The following is a 17,140-nucleotide window of genomic DNA, read 5'->3' as shown; positions in this document are numbered from 1 at the left end:
AAAATGTTTAATTTGCATGTTTAGCTGACATAATACAATGTATAAGTATGCATTAAGGTGTCTATAATAGAATAAATATGGCAAAAACGAATGTACATTTTAACAAATGCATATTTATGCATATGTTGTTTTCTTTTACAATGGTGGGGGAGTTCCAATATGAAGGTGCAGTGGCCTCAACACAGCGCCCCCTATCAGTCATCTAGTGTACAGTGCATTCAGAAAGTATTCAGACCCCTTCACTTTTTCCACATTTTGTTACGTTACAGCGTTATTCTAAAATAGATTAAATAAATAAAAATCCACATCAATCTAGACACAATACCCCATATTGAAAAAGCAAAAACATTTTTTTTGTGTGTGGAAATGTATTAAAAATAAAAAACTGAAATACCTTATTTACATAAGTATTCATACCCTTTGCTATGAGACTTGAAATTGATCTCAGGTGCATCCTGTTTCCATTTATCATCCTTGAGATCTTTCTACAACTTGATTGGAGTCCAACTGTGGTAAATTCAATTGATTGGACATGATTTGGAAAGGCACACACCTGTTTATATAAGGTCCCACAGTTGATAGTGCATCTCAGAGCAAAAACCAAGCCATGAGGTCAAAATAATTGTCCGTAGAGCTCCGAGACAGGATTGTGTCGAGGCACAGATCTGGGGAAGGGTACCAAAAAATGTCTGCAGCATTGAACGTCCCCAAGAACACAGTGGCCTCCATCATTCTTAAATGGAAGAAGTTTGGAACAACCAAGACACTTCCTAGAGCTGTCCGCCCGGCCAAACTGAGCAATCGGGGGAGAAGGGCCTTGGTCAGGGAGGTGACCAAGAACTTGATGGTTACTCTGACAGAGCTCCAGAGTTCCTCTGTGGAGATGGGAGAACCTTCCAGAAGGACAACCATCTCTGCAGCACTCCACCAATCAGGCCTTTATTGTAGAGCCACTCCTCAGTAAAAGGCACATGACATCCCACTTGGAGTTTGCCAAAAGGCACCTAAAGGACTCTCAGACCATGAGAAACAAGATTCTCTGGTCTGATGAAACCAAGATTGAACTCTTTGGCCTGTATGCCAAGCGTCACGTCTGGAGTAAACCAGACATGGCAGCATCATGCTGTGGGGATGTTTTTCAGCGGCAGGGACTGGGAGACTATAAGATCAAGGGAAAGATGAACGGAGCAAAGTACAGAGAGATCCTTGATGAAAACCTGCTCCAGAAAGCTCAGGACCTCAGACTGGGGCGAAGGTTCACCTTCCAACAGGACAACGACTCTAAGCACACAGACAAGACAACTCAGGAGTGGCTTCGGGACAAGTCTCTGAATGTCCTTGAGTGGAACCAGCCAGAGCCCAGACTTGAACCCAATCAAACATCTCTGGAGAGACCAGAAAATAGCTGTGCAGCGACGCTACCCATCCAACCTGACAGAGTTTGAGAGGCTCTGCAGAGAAGAATGGGAGAAACCCAAATACAGGTGTGCCAAGCTTGTAGCGTCATACCCAAGAAGACTCGAGGCTGTAATCGCTGCCAAAGGTGCATCAACAAAGTATTGAGTAAAGGGTCTGAATACTTATGCAAATGTGATCATTTTAATACATTTGCAAACATTTCTGGAAACCTGTCTTTGCATTGTCATTATGGGGTATTGTGTGTAGATTGATGAGGGGGAAAAATTATTTAATCAATTTTAGAATAAGGCTGTATCGTAACAAAATTTGGAAAAAGTCAAGGGGTCTGAATACTTTCCGAATGCCCTGTATATATAAATATTTGGCTCTGACCCATTGAACTACATTCTGAGCTGCCAAGAGTGAAAGACAGGGAACTAGAAGGGAGAGGAGTAGTGGAATAACAGTGGTTTTTGGAGCCCTTTTTGTGTGTCTCTGTCTTTCTTAAGGCGTCAGCATGCTTCAGTTTTGGCTGGCCTAGCATACTCCCTTAAACAACCTTTGCTTGCAAAACAAGAAAAAAGTATCAATAGTACTGTTTATCTACACTTCTACACTTCCTCAACATAGTCAGAATTAATCTAAGATAACTCAAGAAATCTGCCATTCATTTTGACGTTTTTGTAGAGGAGATCTTAGTCGCGCAATGTTATATCTAACTAAGATGTTTTGTGCAGTATTTCTCAAGTGAATTTTTGTTGTTGCATGAAAACCATTCATTTCTCATTGAATGACAACAAACACATCATTGAAGAATCTCCACTGTTGACCAATCACCGACAAAGGGGCATAGAATTCTGCTACCGACTTCGGCTACCGACTTCAGCTACCGATTTCGGCTTGCCTCGAGAAAAAATGTTTTGTGCACGAACAGCGTTATCGAATACCAAAATGAACAAAAACGTCCGAACTGTTTCGCACAAACTGTTCCGAACTGTTTCGAATGGGAAGCATGCGGACGCCTTTACTCTCTCGCCCTGCCGCCTCTTTCTTTCTTCTATCCCTCTCTCACATCCCTCCATTCCTAAAGCTCACGCAGGGTGGAACATAAAATTCTGGGCCATGGGAACAGGACATGGGCTGGTCGCCAAGGGAACAGAACCCCTGTGGTGGGCGACAGGAAGTGACATCATCATAGTGAAAGTATGCAGGGAGAATTGAAACAGCGGTTGGTTTGCCAAGCTTCAACACCTTTCAACAGAGACTGAGACATGAGGCATGACTTCACCAGGCTCAGTCTATCAGTCAGTCAGTACAGGCCTGGGTCCAGAGAACACACATCTCTAGTAGGCCTCTGTGGACAGTCTCTGTCTGGCTACTGTTTCTGGAACACAGAGTAGATAAGACACTGTTGCTAGGCTGTAGTGTGTGTGAGTAAATACACATACAGTAGCAACGTAATTGTTATTTTCTGAACTCTCTGAGAGGGTGGTGATCTAATTGTGTCCTTGTTACTCGAAGATAACAAAGGCTGTGTGTGTAGATCTTCTTATACATTTTTAACCACAATTATAAACCACTGCATGATTGCTGGATTTACTTTTACAGTGCATTACTGTTTCAAGAGTGTGTGAGAGATTGTTTGGTCCGGTGGGAATGCCGCTCTCGGCCCATCTGTGTGTCCGGACATGCTCTAATTCTGCCTGATTCCAGTCCGTCTCCATCCTGATCTCTGCTCCGTGTCGGCCCTCCGCTCCTCCGTTTTCCAGCCAGGACCACTAAGTCCCACTGGGCTGACCCCTGACCCCTAACCCCTAACCCGGAACCCACAAACAACGCTCTGCCCCGCCCCTTTGAGCCTATCAGGGATTCTGGACTGTTTTGAAGTTCTACAATCTGTAATTTCTTGGTGGGGATCTTAGGAGAAGAGAGAGTAGGTGAAAGAGTGAGACAGTGTGAAGAAAACAAGAGAGTGAGAGAAGACAACCAATGTGAAACTGGTAGACAATGAGGAACTGATGGATAGAATGCTCACCTTTGCTCCTTTCACTCCGCTGCAGTCACATTTTCCTTCGCATGATGACCCAGAGCACCCCTACAGTTAAAGAGAGAGAGAGCAAGAGAGAGAGAGAGAGAGAGAAAGAGAGAGAGAGAGAGAGAGAGAGAGAGAGAGAGAGAAAGTCCATATTACAGTCATATACATAGGCATCAGCAACCAAGTAGAGACTGAGACAGCATTTTACACCACTAGAGGGCAACATAATCCCCAGCCAATCACCCCTACTATTCCAATGCTTTCTGATTTATTTTACAACATTTACCTCTCCTGCCCATGTCAGATAGGCCACCGACAACAAACACTGACATGCTAACACACACACATACACACAGAGTGTGAACCAGGATCATTCATTTGTTCAGTTCAGGAGATAAAGGTGGTGTTAACTGTTGTCATTTGCTTTACAGCTCTGTAGTAGCTCTCCTGCAGCAATCCTACCAGGCAGTTACCAACATGACAGTTTACCAGCTGGCCTCACTACTCTCTCAACCGGACCCCCTCCCCCCTCTCCCTCCTCTCCCTCCCTTCCCTCCCCTTCCCTTCCCTCCTCTCCCTCCTCTCCCTCCTCTCCCTTCCCTTCCCTCCCTTCCCCCCTCCCCTCCTCTCCCCACTCCCCTCCTCTCACTCCCCTCCCCTTCCCACCTCTCCCTTCCCTCCCCTCCCCCTTCCCTCCTCTCCCTCCCCTCCTCTCCCTCCCCTCCCCTACCCTCCTGTCCCCCCTGCTCTCCCCTACTCTCCTCTCCCAAGGACTAGAGCCTGGGAACTGGCCTGCACCCTTCCTTTCCTCTCTTCCCTCCCTCCCTCTATCATCCAGCTGTTCTTTGCTTCTTGCCAGAGTCATGTCAGGCAGGGCAAGCCGGAGTCTATCAACTGACACTGGGCTTACACTGTGGACAGGGCTACAGAGAACACAGATGCAGGACCCAGACACACACACACACACACACACACACACACACATATATACATATATGTGACTAACTCTAAGTAGACAGCACAATTGCGGAACACCCAAAATATAGTACATACATAAAAAATAGGCTTATATACACACACCACAAATTCACACACACACACACACACACACACACACACACACACACACACACACACACACACACACACACACAAACACTCACACAAACACACACACAAACACAGTCTCATCTCCATCATCTACCCCGCACTTCCTTTCTCAATTCCCTGTTCACTCCCCACTCCTTCCCTCTCACACACCCTTGCTTCCGCTCCACCTCATGTTCTGGCTGGATCAACGTGTAGGTTCTGCTGCTGATATGAGAACCCTGGGAAACATGGGAATTAGTCACCCTCTACAAGTCAAACCAGGCTGGATCTCCACCCTGCTCTCCCCACTATTCTCATTTTCAACTCAGGCCCCTTCTGCATTCACTGCACATGTGTGGCCTGCAGCAAGTCACCCTCTCTTCTTCATACAATCGCTCTCCCTCTCTCTCTCTTTCTTTCTCCCACCCCTTCTTTCTCCCTCTTTCTCTTTCTCTCTACATCCCTCTCTCTCATATGGTTTTTATAGAGATTTCACTAGATGTCCTTCTAATGTGCCGGAGGTAGAGAGAGCACCTGCTTTAGATCAGATTGATATGAGAGAGAGAGAGAGAGAGAGAGAGAGAGAGAGAGAGAGAGAGAGAGAGAGAGAGAGAGAGAGAGAGAGAGAGAGAGAGAGAGAGAGAGAGAGAGAGAGAGAGAGAGAGAGAGAGAGAGATAGAGGGGGGAAGGATTACTGACTGTGTGAGCTAACTATGTACATGTTTTACTGGTAATGGCAACATCCACTATAGCTCACACCAGTATGGCTTCTGAACCTTTCTACTGCACCATTATTTCTACCCATCACCATGGTTATTAGATACTGTAGGGGCGGAACACACTCTGACACGCATGACGAGTGAATGTCTCCACGTGTGTGTATGTGTGTGAATGTGTGTGTGTGTGTGCGCGCAAGTGTGCATGTGTGCTTATTCATGTCCGTGCGATCCCATCCCGTTATCTCTTGTATGTTCTCACACTCTGCCATTCTGTGATGTCTATTACAGCTCTCCAACCATAACATGCTATCTGACAGGAGATCAAAGGAAGGGGAGTGTCTTTGATCCCATTTGCATTTCCTTCTTAGTCTGTTATGCATCTCTCTAAACCCAAACACCAGATGGGTGAGATGGCAGGCAGACTAAACTGACATCCACACAAAACAGACCTGTGCCGCTATAGAGAGAGCTGGGGCTGATTTAGTATCTGGTCCTATGTGAAAAGGGGATCTTAAGACGGCGTTATCGCCTAGATTCCCAGGTTTATAGGTTCATGGGGGCTATTGTGACTAACAGAAAACAGTAGAATGTATAAACCATCTCTCTGTGTGTGTCTGGATTTTTTTCCACTGGTTTAGGCATGAGATCAACATGCGTGCAGGGATGAAATTAGTGTTAACATGATGATTAAGGAGGATATTAGGAATTACATTAATGTTAAAGGATAGGAGGTGAAGATTCTGTATGAGTCTTGACTTGGCTGTAGTGATGCCATTTTCCCGGAACAAGCAGTTGCATGCATACTCAAACACTGAACTGACAATCCAACAGATTCCAGATTCCAAGCAGACTTCAAGAGAAAATAAACTCTTTCTGAGGAATAATAATAATAATATGCCATTTAGCAGACGCTTTTATCCAAAGCGACTTACAGTCGTGCGTGCATACATTTTTGTGTATGGAGGAGAGGAGAGGAGAGGAGAGGAGAGGAAAGGAAAGGAAAGGAAAGGAAAGGAAAGGAAAGGAAAGGAAAGGAAAGGAAAGGAAAGGAAAGGAGTGGAGAGGAGAGGAGAGGAGAGGGGAGGGGAGCCAAGGAAAGGAGAGGAGAAGGGGGAGAGGAGAGGGGAGGAGAGGAGAGGAGAGATTCATGGATGTTGAGAGGAGAGTCATGGATTTCTAGGTATCCAGTACACAATGACTCACCCAGGTCTGGAGTGGTTAAAATAAACACCTCAACAGAAACCTCACAGGTCTGTGTACATGTGGGTGTGTATCATGTTTATGCTTGTGTATCTGTCTGTCAAACCTGTGCAGTTCTAAATGTTTTATATGTATAAGTTTGCCAGAAGGCAAGAAAGTTTTTATGTGCATGCCTGTAGAATATTGCATGTGTGTGTGTGTGTGTTTCTGTGTCTATGTATGAGTGAGTTATTGTGGACGTGAGTGTGTGTTTGTGAGTGCTTAATCCATGGCCTATGCTGGACGGGGCCAATGGGCTCCAGTGTTTGTTTAGAAACAGACAGATAGCATCTCAAAGTGTCAGCAGAGAGAGAGGGATGGAGAGAGAGAGAGTGAGAGAGAGAGAGAGAGAGAGAGAGAGAGAGAGAGAGAGAGAGAGAGAGAGAGAGAGAGAGAGAGAGAGAGAGAGAGAGAGAGAGAGAGAGAGAGAGAGAAAACGGATGTGTGTGAGAGAGAGAGAGAGAGAGAGAGAGAGAGAGAGAGAGAGAGAGAGAGAGAGAGAGAGAGAGAGAGAGAGAGAGAGAGAGAGAGAGAGAGAGAGAGAGAGAGAGTAAAAAAGGGAAGGGTAAAAAAGGGAAGGGAAGCAAGGGGGAGAGATACCAATTACCAGAGCTCATAGAGTGAGAGAGAACGTCAGTATAGTAGAGAGGAACTATGATATGACCAGAGGTAGAAATATCCACAAGCTTTGTGTGGATTCATGTGGGGGGATTCGGCCATTTGGCCATTTGGCTTAATCCCAAGAGTTTAGCCCAGTTCAACACTTTCCAATTATTGCCTTCTAACGTCATAGCTAGTTTGTCTAACGTCACCACTCAGAAAGAAAAGCTATTCTCAGAAACTCCATCAACTGAGGCGAGGAGACAGGAAATAAGAGAAGAGAGAGGAGAGGGGCTGGTGAGTAATGGTTATGCTCCATATTAGAGGGCTGGGGGAGAGAGTGGAGTGATACTGTTTTTTTATTTATTTATTTTATTTCACCTTTATTTAACCAGGTAAGCCAGTTGAGAACAAGTTCTCATTTACAACTGCGACCTGGCCAAGATAAAGCAAAGCAGTGTGATAAAAACAACAACACCGAGTTACATATGGGGTAAAAAATTACATAAAGTCAAAAATACAACAGAAAATATATATACAGTGTGTGCAAATGTAGGAAGTTATGGAGGTAAGGCAATAAATAGGCCATAGTGCAAAATAATTACAATTAGTATTAACACTGGAATGATAGCTGTGCAAGAGATGATGTGCAAATAGAGATACTGACTCTTTGGTGACAAAACGGATGGCACTGTGATAGACTACATCCAATTTGCTGAGTAGAGTGTTGGAGGCTATTTTGTAAATGACATCGCCGAAGTCAAGGATCGGTAGGATAGTCAGTTTTACGAGGGCATGTTTAGCAGCATGAGTGCAGGAGGCTTTGTTGCGAAATAGGAAGCCGATTCTAGATTTAACTTTGGATTGGAGATGCTTAATGTGAGACTGGAAGGAGAGTTTAGAGTCTAACCAGACACCTAGGTATTTGTAGTTGTCCACATACTCTAGGTCAGACCCGTCGAGAGTAGTGATTCTAGTCGAGTGGGCAGGTGCCAGCAGCGTTCGATTGAAGAGCATGCATTTAGTTTTACTTGTGTTTAAGAGCAGTTGGAGGCTACGGAAGGAGTGTTGTATGGCATTGAAGCTCGTTTGGAGGTTTGTTTACACAGTGTCCAATGAAGGGCCAGATGTATAGAAAATGTTGTCGTCTGCGTAGAGGTGGATCTGAGAATCACCAGCAGCAAGAGCGACATCATTGATATACACAGAGAAAAGAGTCGGCCCAAGAATTGAACCCTGTGGCACCCCCAAAGAGACTGCCATAGGTCCAGACAACAGGCCCTCCGATTTGACACATTGAACTCTATCTGAGAAGTAGTTGGTGAACCAGGCGCGGCAGTCATTTGAGAAACCAAGGCTATTTAGTCTGCCACTAAGAATGTGGTGGTTGACAGAGTCGAAAGCCTTGGCCAGGTCGATGAAGACGGCTGCACAGTACTGTCTATTATCGATCGCGGTTATAATATCGTTTAGGATCTTGAGCGTGGCTGAGGTGCACCCATGACCAGCTCGGAAACCGGATTGCATAGCGGAGAAGGTACGGTGTGATTCGAAATGGTCGGTGATCTGTTTGTTAACTTGGCTTTCAAAAACTTTCAAAAGGCAGGGCAGGATGGATATAGGTCTGTAACAGTTTGGATCTAGAGTGTCACCCCATTTGAAGAGGGGGATGACCGCGACAGCTTTCCAATCTCTGGGGATCTCAGACATTACGAAAGAGAGGTTGAACAGGCTAGTAATAGGAGTTGCGACAATTCTGGCGGCTAATTTTAGAAAGAAAGGGTCCAGATTGTCTAGCCCAAATGATTTGTAGGGGTCCAGATTTTGCAGCTCTTTCAGAACATCAGCTGTCTGAATTTGTGTGAAGGAGAAGCGGGGGGGGGCATGGGCAAGTTGCAGCGGAGGGTGCAGAGCTGGTGGCCGGGGTAGTGGTAGCCAGGTGGAAAGCATGGCCAGCCATAGCAAAATGCTTGTTGAAATTCTCGATTATTGTGGATTTATTGGTGGTGATATTGTTTCCTAGCCTCAGTGCAGTGGGCAGCTGGGAGGAGGTGCTCTTATTCTCCATGGACTTTACAGTGTTCCAAAACTTTTTGGAGTTAGTGCTACAGGATGCAAATTTCTGTTTGAAAAAGCTAGCCTTTGCTTTCCTAACTGCTTGTGTATATTGGTTCCTAACTTCCCTGAAAAGTTGCATATCGCGGGGGCTATTCGATGCTAATGCAGTACGCCACAGGATGTTTTTGTGCTGGTCAAGGGCAAACAAGTCTGAGGAGAACAAGGGGCTATATCTGTTCTTAGTTCTGCATTTTTTGAATGGGGCATGCTTATTTAAGATTGAGAGGAAAGCACTTTTAAAGAACAACCAGGCATCCTCTACTGACGGAATGAGATCGATATCCATCCAGGATACCTGGACCAGGTCAATTAGGAAGGCCTGCTCGCTAAAGTGTTTTAGGGAGCGTTTGACAGTGATGAGGGGTGGTCGTTTGACCGCGGACCCGTTACGGACGCAGGCAATAAGGCAGTGATCGCTGAGATCCTGGTTGAAGACAGTGGAGGTCTATTTAGAGGGTAAGTTAGTCAGGATGATATCTATAAGGGTGCCCATGTTTATGGATTTAGGGTTGTACCTGGTAGGTTCCTTGATAATTTGTTTGAGATTGAGGGCATCTTGTTTGGATTGTAGGATGGCCGGGGTGTTAAGCATATGGTTTAGGTCACCAAGCAGTACGAACTCTGAGGATAGATGGGGGGCAATCAATTCACATAAGGTGTCCAGGGCACAGCTGGGGGCTGAGGGGGGTCTGTAGCAAGCGGCAACAGTGAGAGGCTTATTTCTGGAAAGGTGGATTTATAGAAGTAGGAGCTCAAACTGTTTGGGCACAGACCTGGATAGTATGATAGAGCTCTGCAGGCTATCTCTACAGTAGATTGCAACTCCACCCCCTTTGGCAGTTCTATCTAGACGGAAAATGTTGTAGTTGGGGATGGACATTTCTGAATTTTTGGTGGCCTTCCTAAGCCATGATTCAGACACTGCTAGAACATCAGGGTTGGCAGAGTGTGCTAACGCAGTGAATAACTCAAACTTAGGGAGGAGGCTTCTGATGTTAACATGCAAAAAACCAATGCTTTTATGGTTACAGAAGTCAACTAATTATAGCTCCTGGGGAGTAGGAGTGATACTGGGGGCTGCAGGGCCTGGGTTAACCTTTACATCACCAGAGGAACAGAGGAGGACTAGAATAAGGATACGGCTAAAAGCTTTAAGAACTGGTCTTCTAGTGCGTTGGGTACAGAGAATAAAGAGGGCAGATTTCCGGGCGGCACCTCATGATGAGTTCAGATTTTTTGTGGCCTCACCCCCATCAATGTTGCCCATGCCTGATATAAACCGTCATTATATACGACAGAGGATAAGAGTGGGTGATAGTTACAATACTGTGTATTGAGACAGATGGACACTGTCCAGCATCACCTTGGTAGAGATAAATCACCGATGTAGATTAGAACTTCCTCGACTTGCTCTTCCACCTCACTGACCCCATTTGACCATACAGTACCTTTACTGTTTCGGACCAGTGTCACGGTTCAGGGTGACTTCAGGCTTCATAGAATCATGACCAACAGAGGTCAAACTGCTGCTTCATTAAAACTCAAAGGCTATATCCTATGACATCATCATTTCTCAGTGACCATGCCTGACTGACTGGCCAACTGACCATGTGCCTCTCATCAAGACAACCCTAAAATAGCTCTGAAAATACTGGAAGACTGATTCTCTGAAAGACTCCTTAACTCAATTACTGTAAAGGCTTAGAGAGAGAGAGAGAGAGAGAGAGAGAGAGAGAGAGAGAGAGAGAGAGAGAGAGAGAGAGAGAGAGAGAGAGAGAGAGAGAGAGAGAGAGAGAGAGAGAGAGAGAGAGAGAGAGAGAGAGAGAGAGAGAGAGAGAGAGAGTCCTGTCCTCTCCTAGCAACATGACTTTCTCACTGTGACATTCTGAGGGAATTTCTGTATTAATCTGCCATTTACATGGCATCTGTATGAAACAGCTACCCTCTGTTCTCCTTCTTCCTGTTACAGACAAGCAGTGGAACAAGCTGTGATCAGACACAGGTCAAAACATGTACACTATGAAAAGAGTCCAATCAAAACGGTTGGTTTCCATGGTGCTTTTGTAATGAAAAGACAGAATGACTTTTTCCTCACTGTGTGTGAGAGAGACCATTTTGGCTGGTATCACTTCTAATGGCTCAAGTCACTGCCATGTTCTGTAGAGCTGAGTTGTAAACTGGGGGTGCTGTACTGCTAAGTCACCAGAATGGGGCAGAAACATTGCCAATGCAGGTGTTTTATCAATATCAAATCAGTTCTGGGTACAATTAAGTACCTTACTGTAAAAGTTGTCCCCCACGATGAAATCGGGGAGGAGACTAGGGATCTGCCTCCGTTAGTAAGTTTGTATTTTCTTACATTTGTACGTTCGTATGTTCATCACATGCGATGTCGAAACTTGGGTGAATTATGCGTCTTGCCATAGAAATCCGGCATTTACAAAATTACACTGATTGGGCAGATGGTGGTGCTATAACAAGCAATTGAAAATGCTAACTTTGCAAGGTCACGCCCCTAACCCCGTTTGACCTAAAGTCATGAAATTCAGTACATACAAAACTACATACAGTACATACAAAACTTAAAACTAGCTGTTATTGGCAGAGAGGTTTGGAACTCTCTTTGTTATTGGTCTATTAACCAATGTATCGCCTAGTGATGTCACCAGGCAAACTCACCTTCTGTCACTTTCCTGAATGGTCTGTTCAGTGTTTATGACCGTGTCTAAAACCGTGTGTGAATAGGTGTGTGTGAGGCATCGTCAACACCTGCATCTCTAACCTATAGGTCAGGCTAATGTCTGTCTAATGTCCTGTAGCAACCTTTGGAGCTAGCAGCCACACTACTGTGGAACACCATAACATTCCCATCATAGCCTCCCACCACTGACTGTCGCACCCCACAAACCCCCAGTGTACCCCAAAACCTCTCAGTGCCTGGACTGTGGCAGGATGTTCCCTCATTCCGAGACCTCTCTCCCTCAAGTGTTGCTGCAATAGACTGATATGTACGTACATGTGCACACACACACGTACACACACACACACGCACACGCACACACACACACATACACATACACCGTGATTGTGACTCTGCTGTTTAGACATTCAGATCGCTGCTTAGCGTATTGGATGAGATACAATGGCAGTCAGTCAAAATAGTGTTTCAGGTCTGGCTTGAAGGTACATGTGTTTCTTAACTCTGTCCATCCACTTATATAGAGTACATAAACATGGCTCTTCTCCTCAGCTCCTCAGCTGGAGTGAAGTGGAATGGCTCTGGGTATTATCTCAACTACTCTTATCAGCCGGCCACAATGTGGAAGAAGAAGAACGTTTGTTGTTTTTGATGTTTTTAGAAACTAAAACAAAAGTCTTCCTGCTCTGATTGTGTGTTTCTTGTCAGCCTCAGAATATGGTATCCTACAGTTGTACGGCACCGACGTTAGCGGTCTATCTCTCTCCCGTAACTCCTGAACAATGGAGGAGGAGGGAGAGGAGAGGAGAGTTGAGGAGAGGAGAGTTGAGGAGAGGAGAGGAGAGGAGAGGAGAGGAGAGGAGAGGAGAGGAGAGGAGAGGAGAGGAGAGGAGAGGAGAGGAGAGGAGAGGAGAGGAGAGGAGAGGAGAGGAGAGGATGGGAGGGGGTCTTCCCTTCTTCCTTCCCCACAGATATGGATTTCACTGAGGGGGAACCATGGAGATAACTGTTAACTCAACTCTCTCCGGACCCGGAGGTGGTTTTGTGTATCCATTATAGTTTCAACTTCAGTATTGTTAGGGTTAATGAAGTAAATAGCATACACTGTGTTTGAACCCACGAGATCTTCACCAGATTAGCCTGCTGAGCTAAATACCCTTTAAACTGAAGATAATGAGTTACGGTAAGGTTGCACAACTCTCTGGTTAATCTGACCTGTCTGTACTGTGTTGTAGATGTTTGGCACACAGAGAGATGTGTTCTAATTGGCCATAATGACCTCTGATGTAGTCTGGCTCCATTTCCCTCAACTCAGATGATAACCATTGCACAACATTGTAATCATGAAGATGCCTCTACCCTCCTCATTGGTCCCTTGCCCAAATGCCTGGTTGCTCTCGAGTGTACTGTATCTCTGATATTCAAAGTGGATTATTTTTCAGTGTTTTATCATCTCATTGGCTTTGATCTGTAAGGAGAATGGGTAGGTGAAAGGAATTAAGCCTGTCACTGCTCTGAAACAAACAAAGATTCTTAAATGGTTCTTCCTCAGGTTCCTTGGATGACTTTTTCCCGATAAAGAACCTCACTGGGTGGGCTGGAGAGAGTAAGTCGCCATAGTGATATCACCCATGAAGTGTTTTCAGATCAGTGCGAACAAGGAGATTAGAAGATGGGAAAGGAATGAGATAGGAAATAGAACATAGGGAAAGGATTTGATCCTTGTTTGTTACACATGTGACCCTTGTCCACTGCCCTGGTAACTCACCAAGCTGTTCCATGGTAAATCATCCAGTAATCTAAACCACATCTCATCTGTTGAAATCCCATGTGTAACAGACTATTATAATCCGCCACATGAGGCGCTGTGGCAACTAGACTAAAAATATCCCTGCCATAACTGGCTCCTAGATATCCCATTACAATAAGCCTCATACTCAACCCAGGGAACCGCAAAGTGTTTCCAGTCAGTGGCTCAATTATAACCTCCATCAAGTCCTAATACTATCCCACTTGATTATAGTCAAATTAGCACCAGCAGGTGCTATCTTCCTTGCCTAACCAATGGCAGCCGGCCCATAAAGAGTTAGTTATGGCGCTAAACCGCAGATCATGGCTTCCATATGGACAATCTGGGTCGTTTCACTCCATAAAAGCCATACAGTCCTCACCCTGCACCAGGACTTGTTAGGTTGGCCATTATGACCAAACGAGCTCAGTAATCATTAAGAAGTAGGACCGTAGCTCTATCTGTGTGTTACAGACCCAGTCGCACATGGACGACGGCATTTAACTATATATATATATTTTTTTGTACCTTTATTTAACCAGGTAAGCCAGTTAAGAACAAGTTTTAATTTACAACTGCGACCTGGCCAAGATAAAGCAAAGCAGCGCGATAAAAACAACAACAACACAGAGTTACATATGGGATAAACAGAAACGTACAGTCAATAACACATTAGAAACATAGAAAATATATATACAGTGTGTGCAAATGTAGTAAGTTATGGAGGTAAGGCAATAAATAGGCCATAGTGCAAAATAATTACAATTTAGTATTAACACTAGAGTGATAGATGTGCAGAAGATGATGTGCAAATAGAGATACTTGTAACGATCCCGGCAGTCTGAGTCGGGTCCTGTCTGTGGACTAGTTTTTCTGCTCGTGATCTCCAGTTTCCCGAGGGTTCTGGAACGCTCCGGGGAGCTCTCTTGATTTCCGCACCTGCATCCCATCAGCAATCTGCACACCTGGTCCTGATCATCACCCTTCTTAGGCTCTGGCCTAACATCCATTCCCTGCCGGATCGTTAGCCATGAACAGTAGGTTTACCAGAGTATCAGTCGTAGAGCTTCTAGCGTTAGTTTTGTTGTTTTGCACTTTGTTGATTTGTTGGTTACTTACCTCCGTTTTGTTCCATCTGCAGTCACTCGTCCGGAACCTTCATCCAACCTCTGCCTGGTGGTCGGCGGCTGCCGAGCCATGATCGGATCAACCACTGCACCCCCAACAACTAATCAACGCCGCCCGCTCTGTTCCCTGGATTATTCAGCATCACTCTTGAACTTGTAAATAAACACTCACCTTCGTTTCAACTTACCTTGTCCTGGTCTGCTTCTGGGTTCTGGCTTTGTAACTCGTGACAGAACGATCCGGCCAGTAATGAACCCAGCGGACCTGGACTCTGTTCGCCATGCCATTACCCATCAGGAGAAGATGTTGGGCCATCATAGCACGGAGCTACAGGAGATCGCGTTGGCAGTTCGGAACCTTTCTACCGGTCTGACGGAGGTCCAGAACCAGCGCGAGTTTCCGGTGGAGGATCCACTACCGGTTTCACCCATCTCGCCTGCCGCGTCTGGAGCGGTGTCCTTCCGTGAGCCCAAGGTTCCGACGCCGGATAAATACGAGGGGGAGCTGGGAAGATGCCGTTCTTTCCTTATGCAGTGTGGGTTAGTGTTCGATCTACAGCCCTACTCTTATGCCACAGACAAGGCTAGGATAGCCTTTGTGATTGAGTTGCTGCGTGGTCGAGCGCTGGAGTGGGCTTCAGCCGTTTGGGGAACGACAAGACCCCTGCATGGCTTCATACCCGGGGTTCACGGCCGAGCTGAGGAAGCTTTTCGACCATTCCGTCCGAGGGAGGGACGCAGCTAGGCGCCTGTTTTCGCTTCACCAAGGAACTCGCAGCGTGGCCGACTTCGTGATCGAGTTCAAGACGTTGGCTGTGGAGAGTGGGTGGAATGAGGAGTCTCTGCAAGCGGCCTTCTACCAGGGTCTGTCGGAGCAGCTCAAGGATGAGTTGATCTCCTATCCGGAGCCTAGTGACCTGGACAGCTTGGTAGCCTTGTCTATTCGGGTGGATAATCGAGTCCGAGAGCGAAGGAGGGAGAAGCAATGGGGTCCGTCCAATCGATCAGCTTCTCAGGTTCCAGTCGGGTCGGGGATTGGACCAGAATACGTCGATCATCGTCCACCACACAGGATTAGTGGAGAGGTCCTGTCTCCCGATTCGGAACCAATGCAAGTAGGGCGGCACGGGTTAACCAAGGAGGAACGCCAACTCAGACGTAGGACTAACTGTTGCCTCTACTGTGGTGGTTCGGGACATTACCTCGCCACCTGTTCCCGGCGGTCGTCAAACTGCGCGGCTCGCTAAAGTTGGGAGGACTTTTAGCGAGCCAGTTTCGACCTCTCAATACCTCTGTCAGACCCCGTTTCCGGCTACCCTTGTGAACAGGAATCAGAGCTTAGCGATTAACGCTTTTATCGATTCAGGTGCCGATGGAAGCTTTCTTGATGCCGAGTTGGTGGAACAGCTGGGGCTTTCCAAGGAGCAATTGCCGGAAGCCATTGAAGCGACCACTCTGAACGGCAGTAGGCTGGCACGTATCACGATGAGGACTGAACCGGTTAAGATGCTGTTGTCGGGGAATCATTCGGAGATGATTTCATTCTTCATTCTGCCGTCTTCCCATGTTCCTCTGGTCCTTGGATACCCCTGGCTGAAGGAACACAATCCCACGTTCGATTGGGTGACGGGCAAGGTAACGAGTTGGAGCCTTGATTGTCATGCTAACTGTCTCAAGACTGCCTGTCCCCATTCGGTTCCCAGTCAGGTGATTGAGGCTAAACCCCCAGATTTGTCCCTGGTTCCCGAGACATATCACGATTTGGGGGAAGTGTTCAGTAAGCAGAAGGCTCTGTCACTCCCTCCCCACCGACCATATGATTGTGCCATCAACCTGTTCCCTGGAGCTGTCTACCCCAAGGGAAGGTTATACAGTATCTCCCGCCCTGAACGTGAGGCTTTGGAGACCTACATCAAGGAGTCCCTAGCTGCTGGTCTCGTTCGTCCCTCGTCATCACCCCCTGGGGGGCAGGATTCTTCTTTGTGGGTAAGAAGGATGGCTCTCTTCGACCGTGTATTGATTATCGGGGGTTGAATGACATCACGGTCAAGAACAAGTATCCCCTGCCCTTGATGAGTTCTGCCTTCGACTCCTTACAGGGTGCTACGGTGTTCACCAAGCTAGACCTACGCAATGCGTATCACATGGTCCGGATCAGAGAGGGAGACGAGTGGTTGACGGGTTTCAATACACCGATGGGTCACTTCGAGTATCAGGTGATGCCGTTTGGACTGACCAATGCTCCAGCGGTATTCCAGAGTATGGTGAACGACGTCCTGAGAGATATGATCGGTCTCTTTGTGTTTGTTTATCTGGATGACATTCTGA

The 17,140-nt window shown here is 46.3% G+C and overlaps 1 protein-coding gene across 2 annotated transcripts in view; it reads right to left on the bottom strand.

Moving 5' to 3' along the window:
• LOC121536491 (collagen alpha-1(IV) chain) overlaps positions 1–17,140 on the bottom strand; it is an 83,264-nt gene that overhangs the window by 42,244 nt on the left and 23,880 nt on the right. For both annotated transcript variants that reach the window (XM_041843807.2, XM_041843808.2), the window contains exon 2: positions 3,434–3,493. In XM_041843807.2, coding sequence (XP_041699741.1) covers positions 3,434–3,493 — 60 coding nt within the window. The remainder of the gene's footprint in view (positions 1–3,433; positions 3,494–17,140) is intronic.

The sequence above is a fragment of the Coregonus clupeaformis genome, chromosome 23, assembly GCF_020615455.1.
Source record: "Coregonus clupeaformis isolate EN_2021a chromosome 23, ASM2061545v1, whole genome shotgun sequence".
Classification (NCBI taxonomy): Eukaryota; Metazoa; Chordata; class Actinopteri; order Salmoniformes; family Salmonidae; genus Coregonus; species Coregonus clupeaformis.
This window is presented reverse-complemented; position numbering and strand designations above follow the sequence as displayed.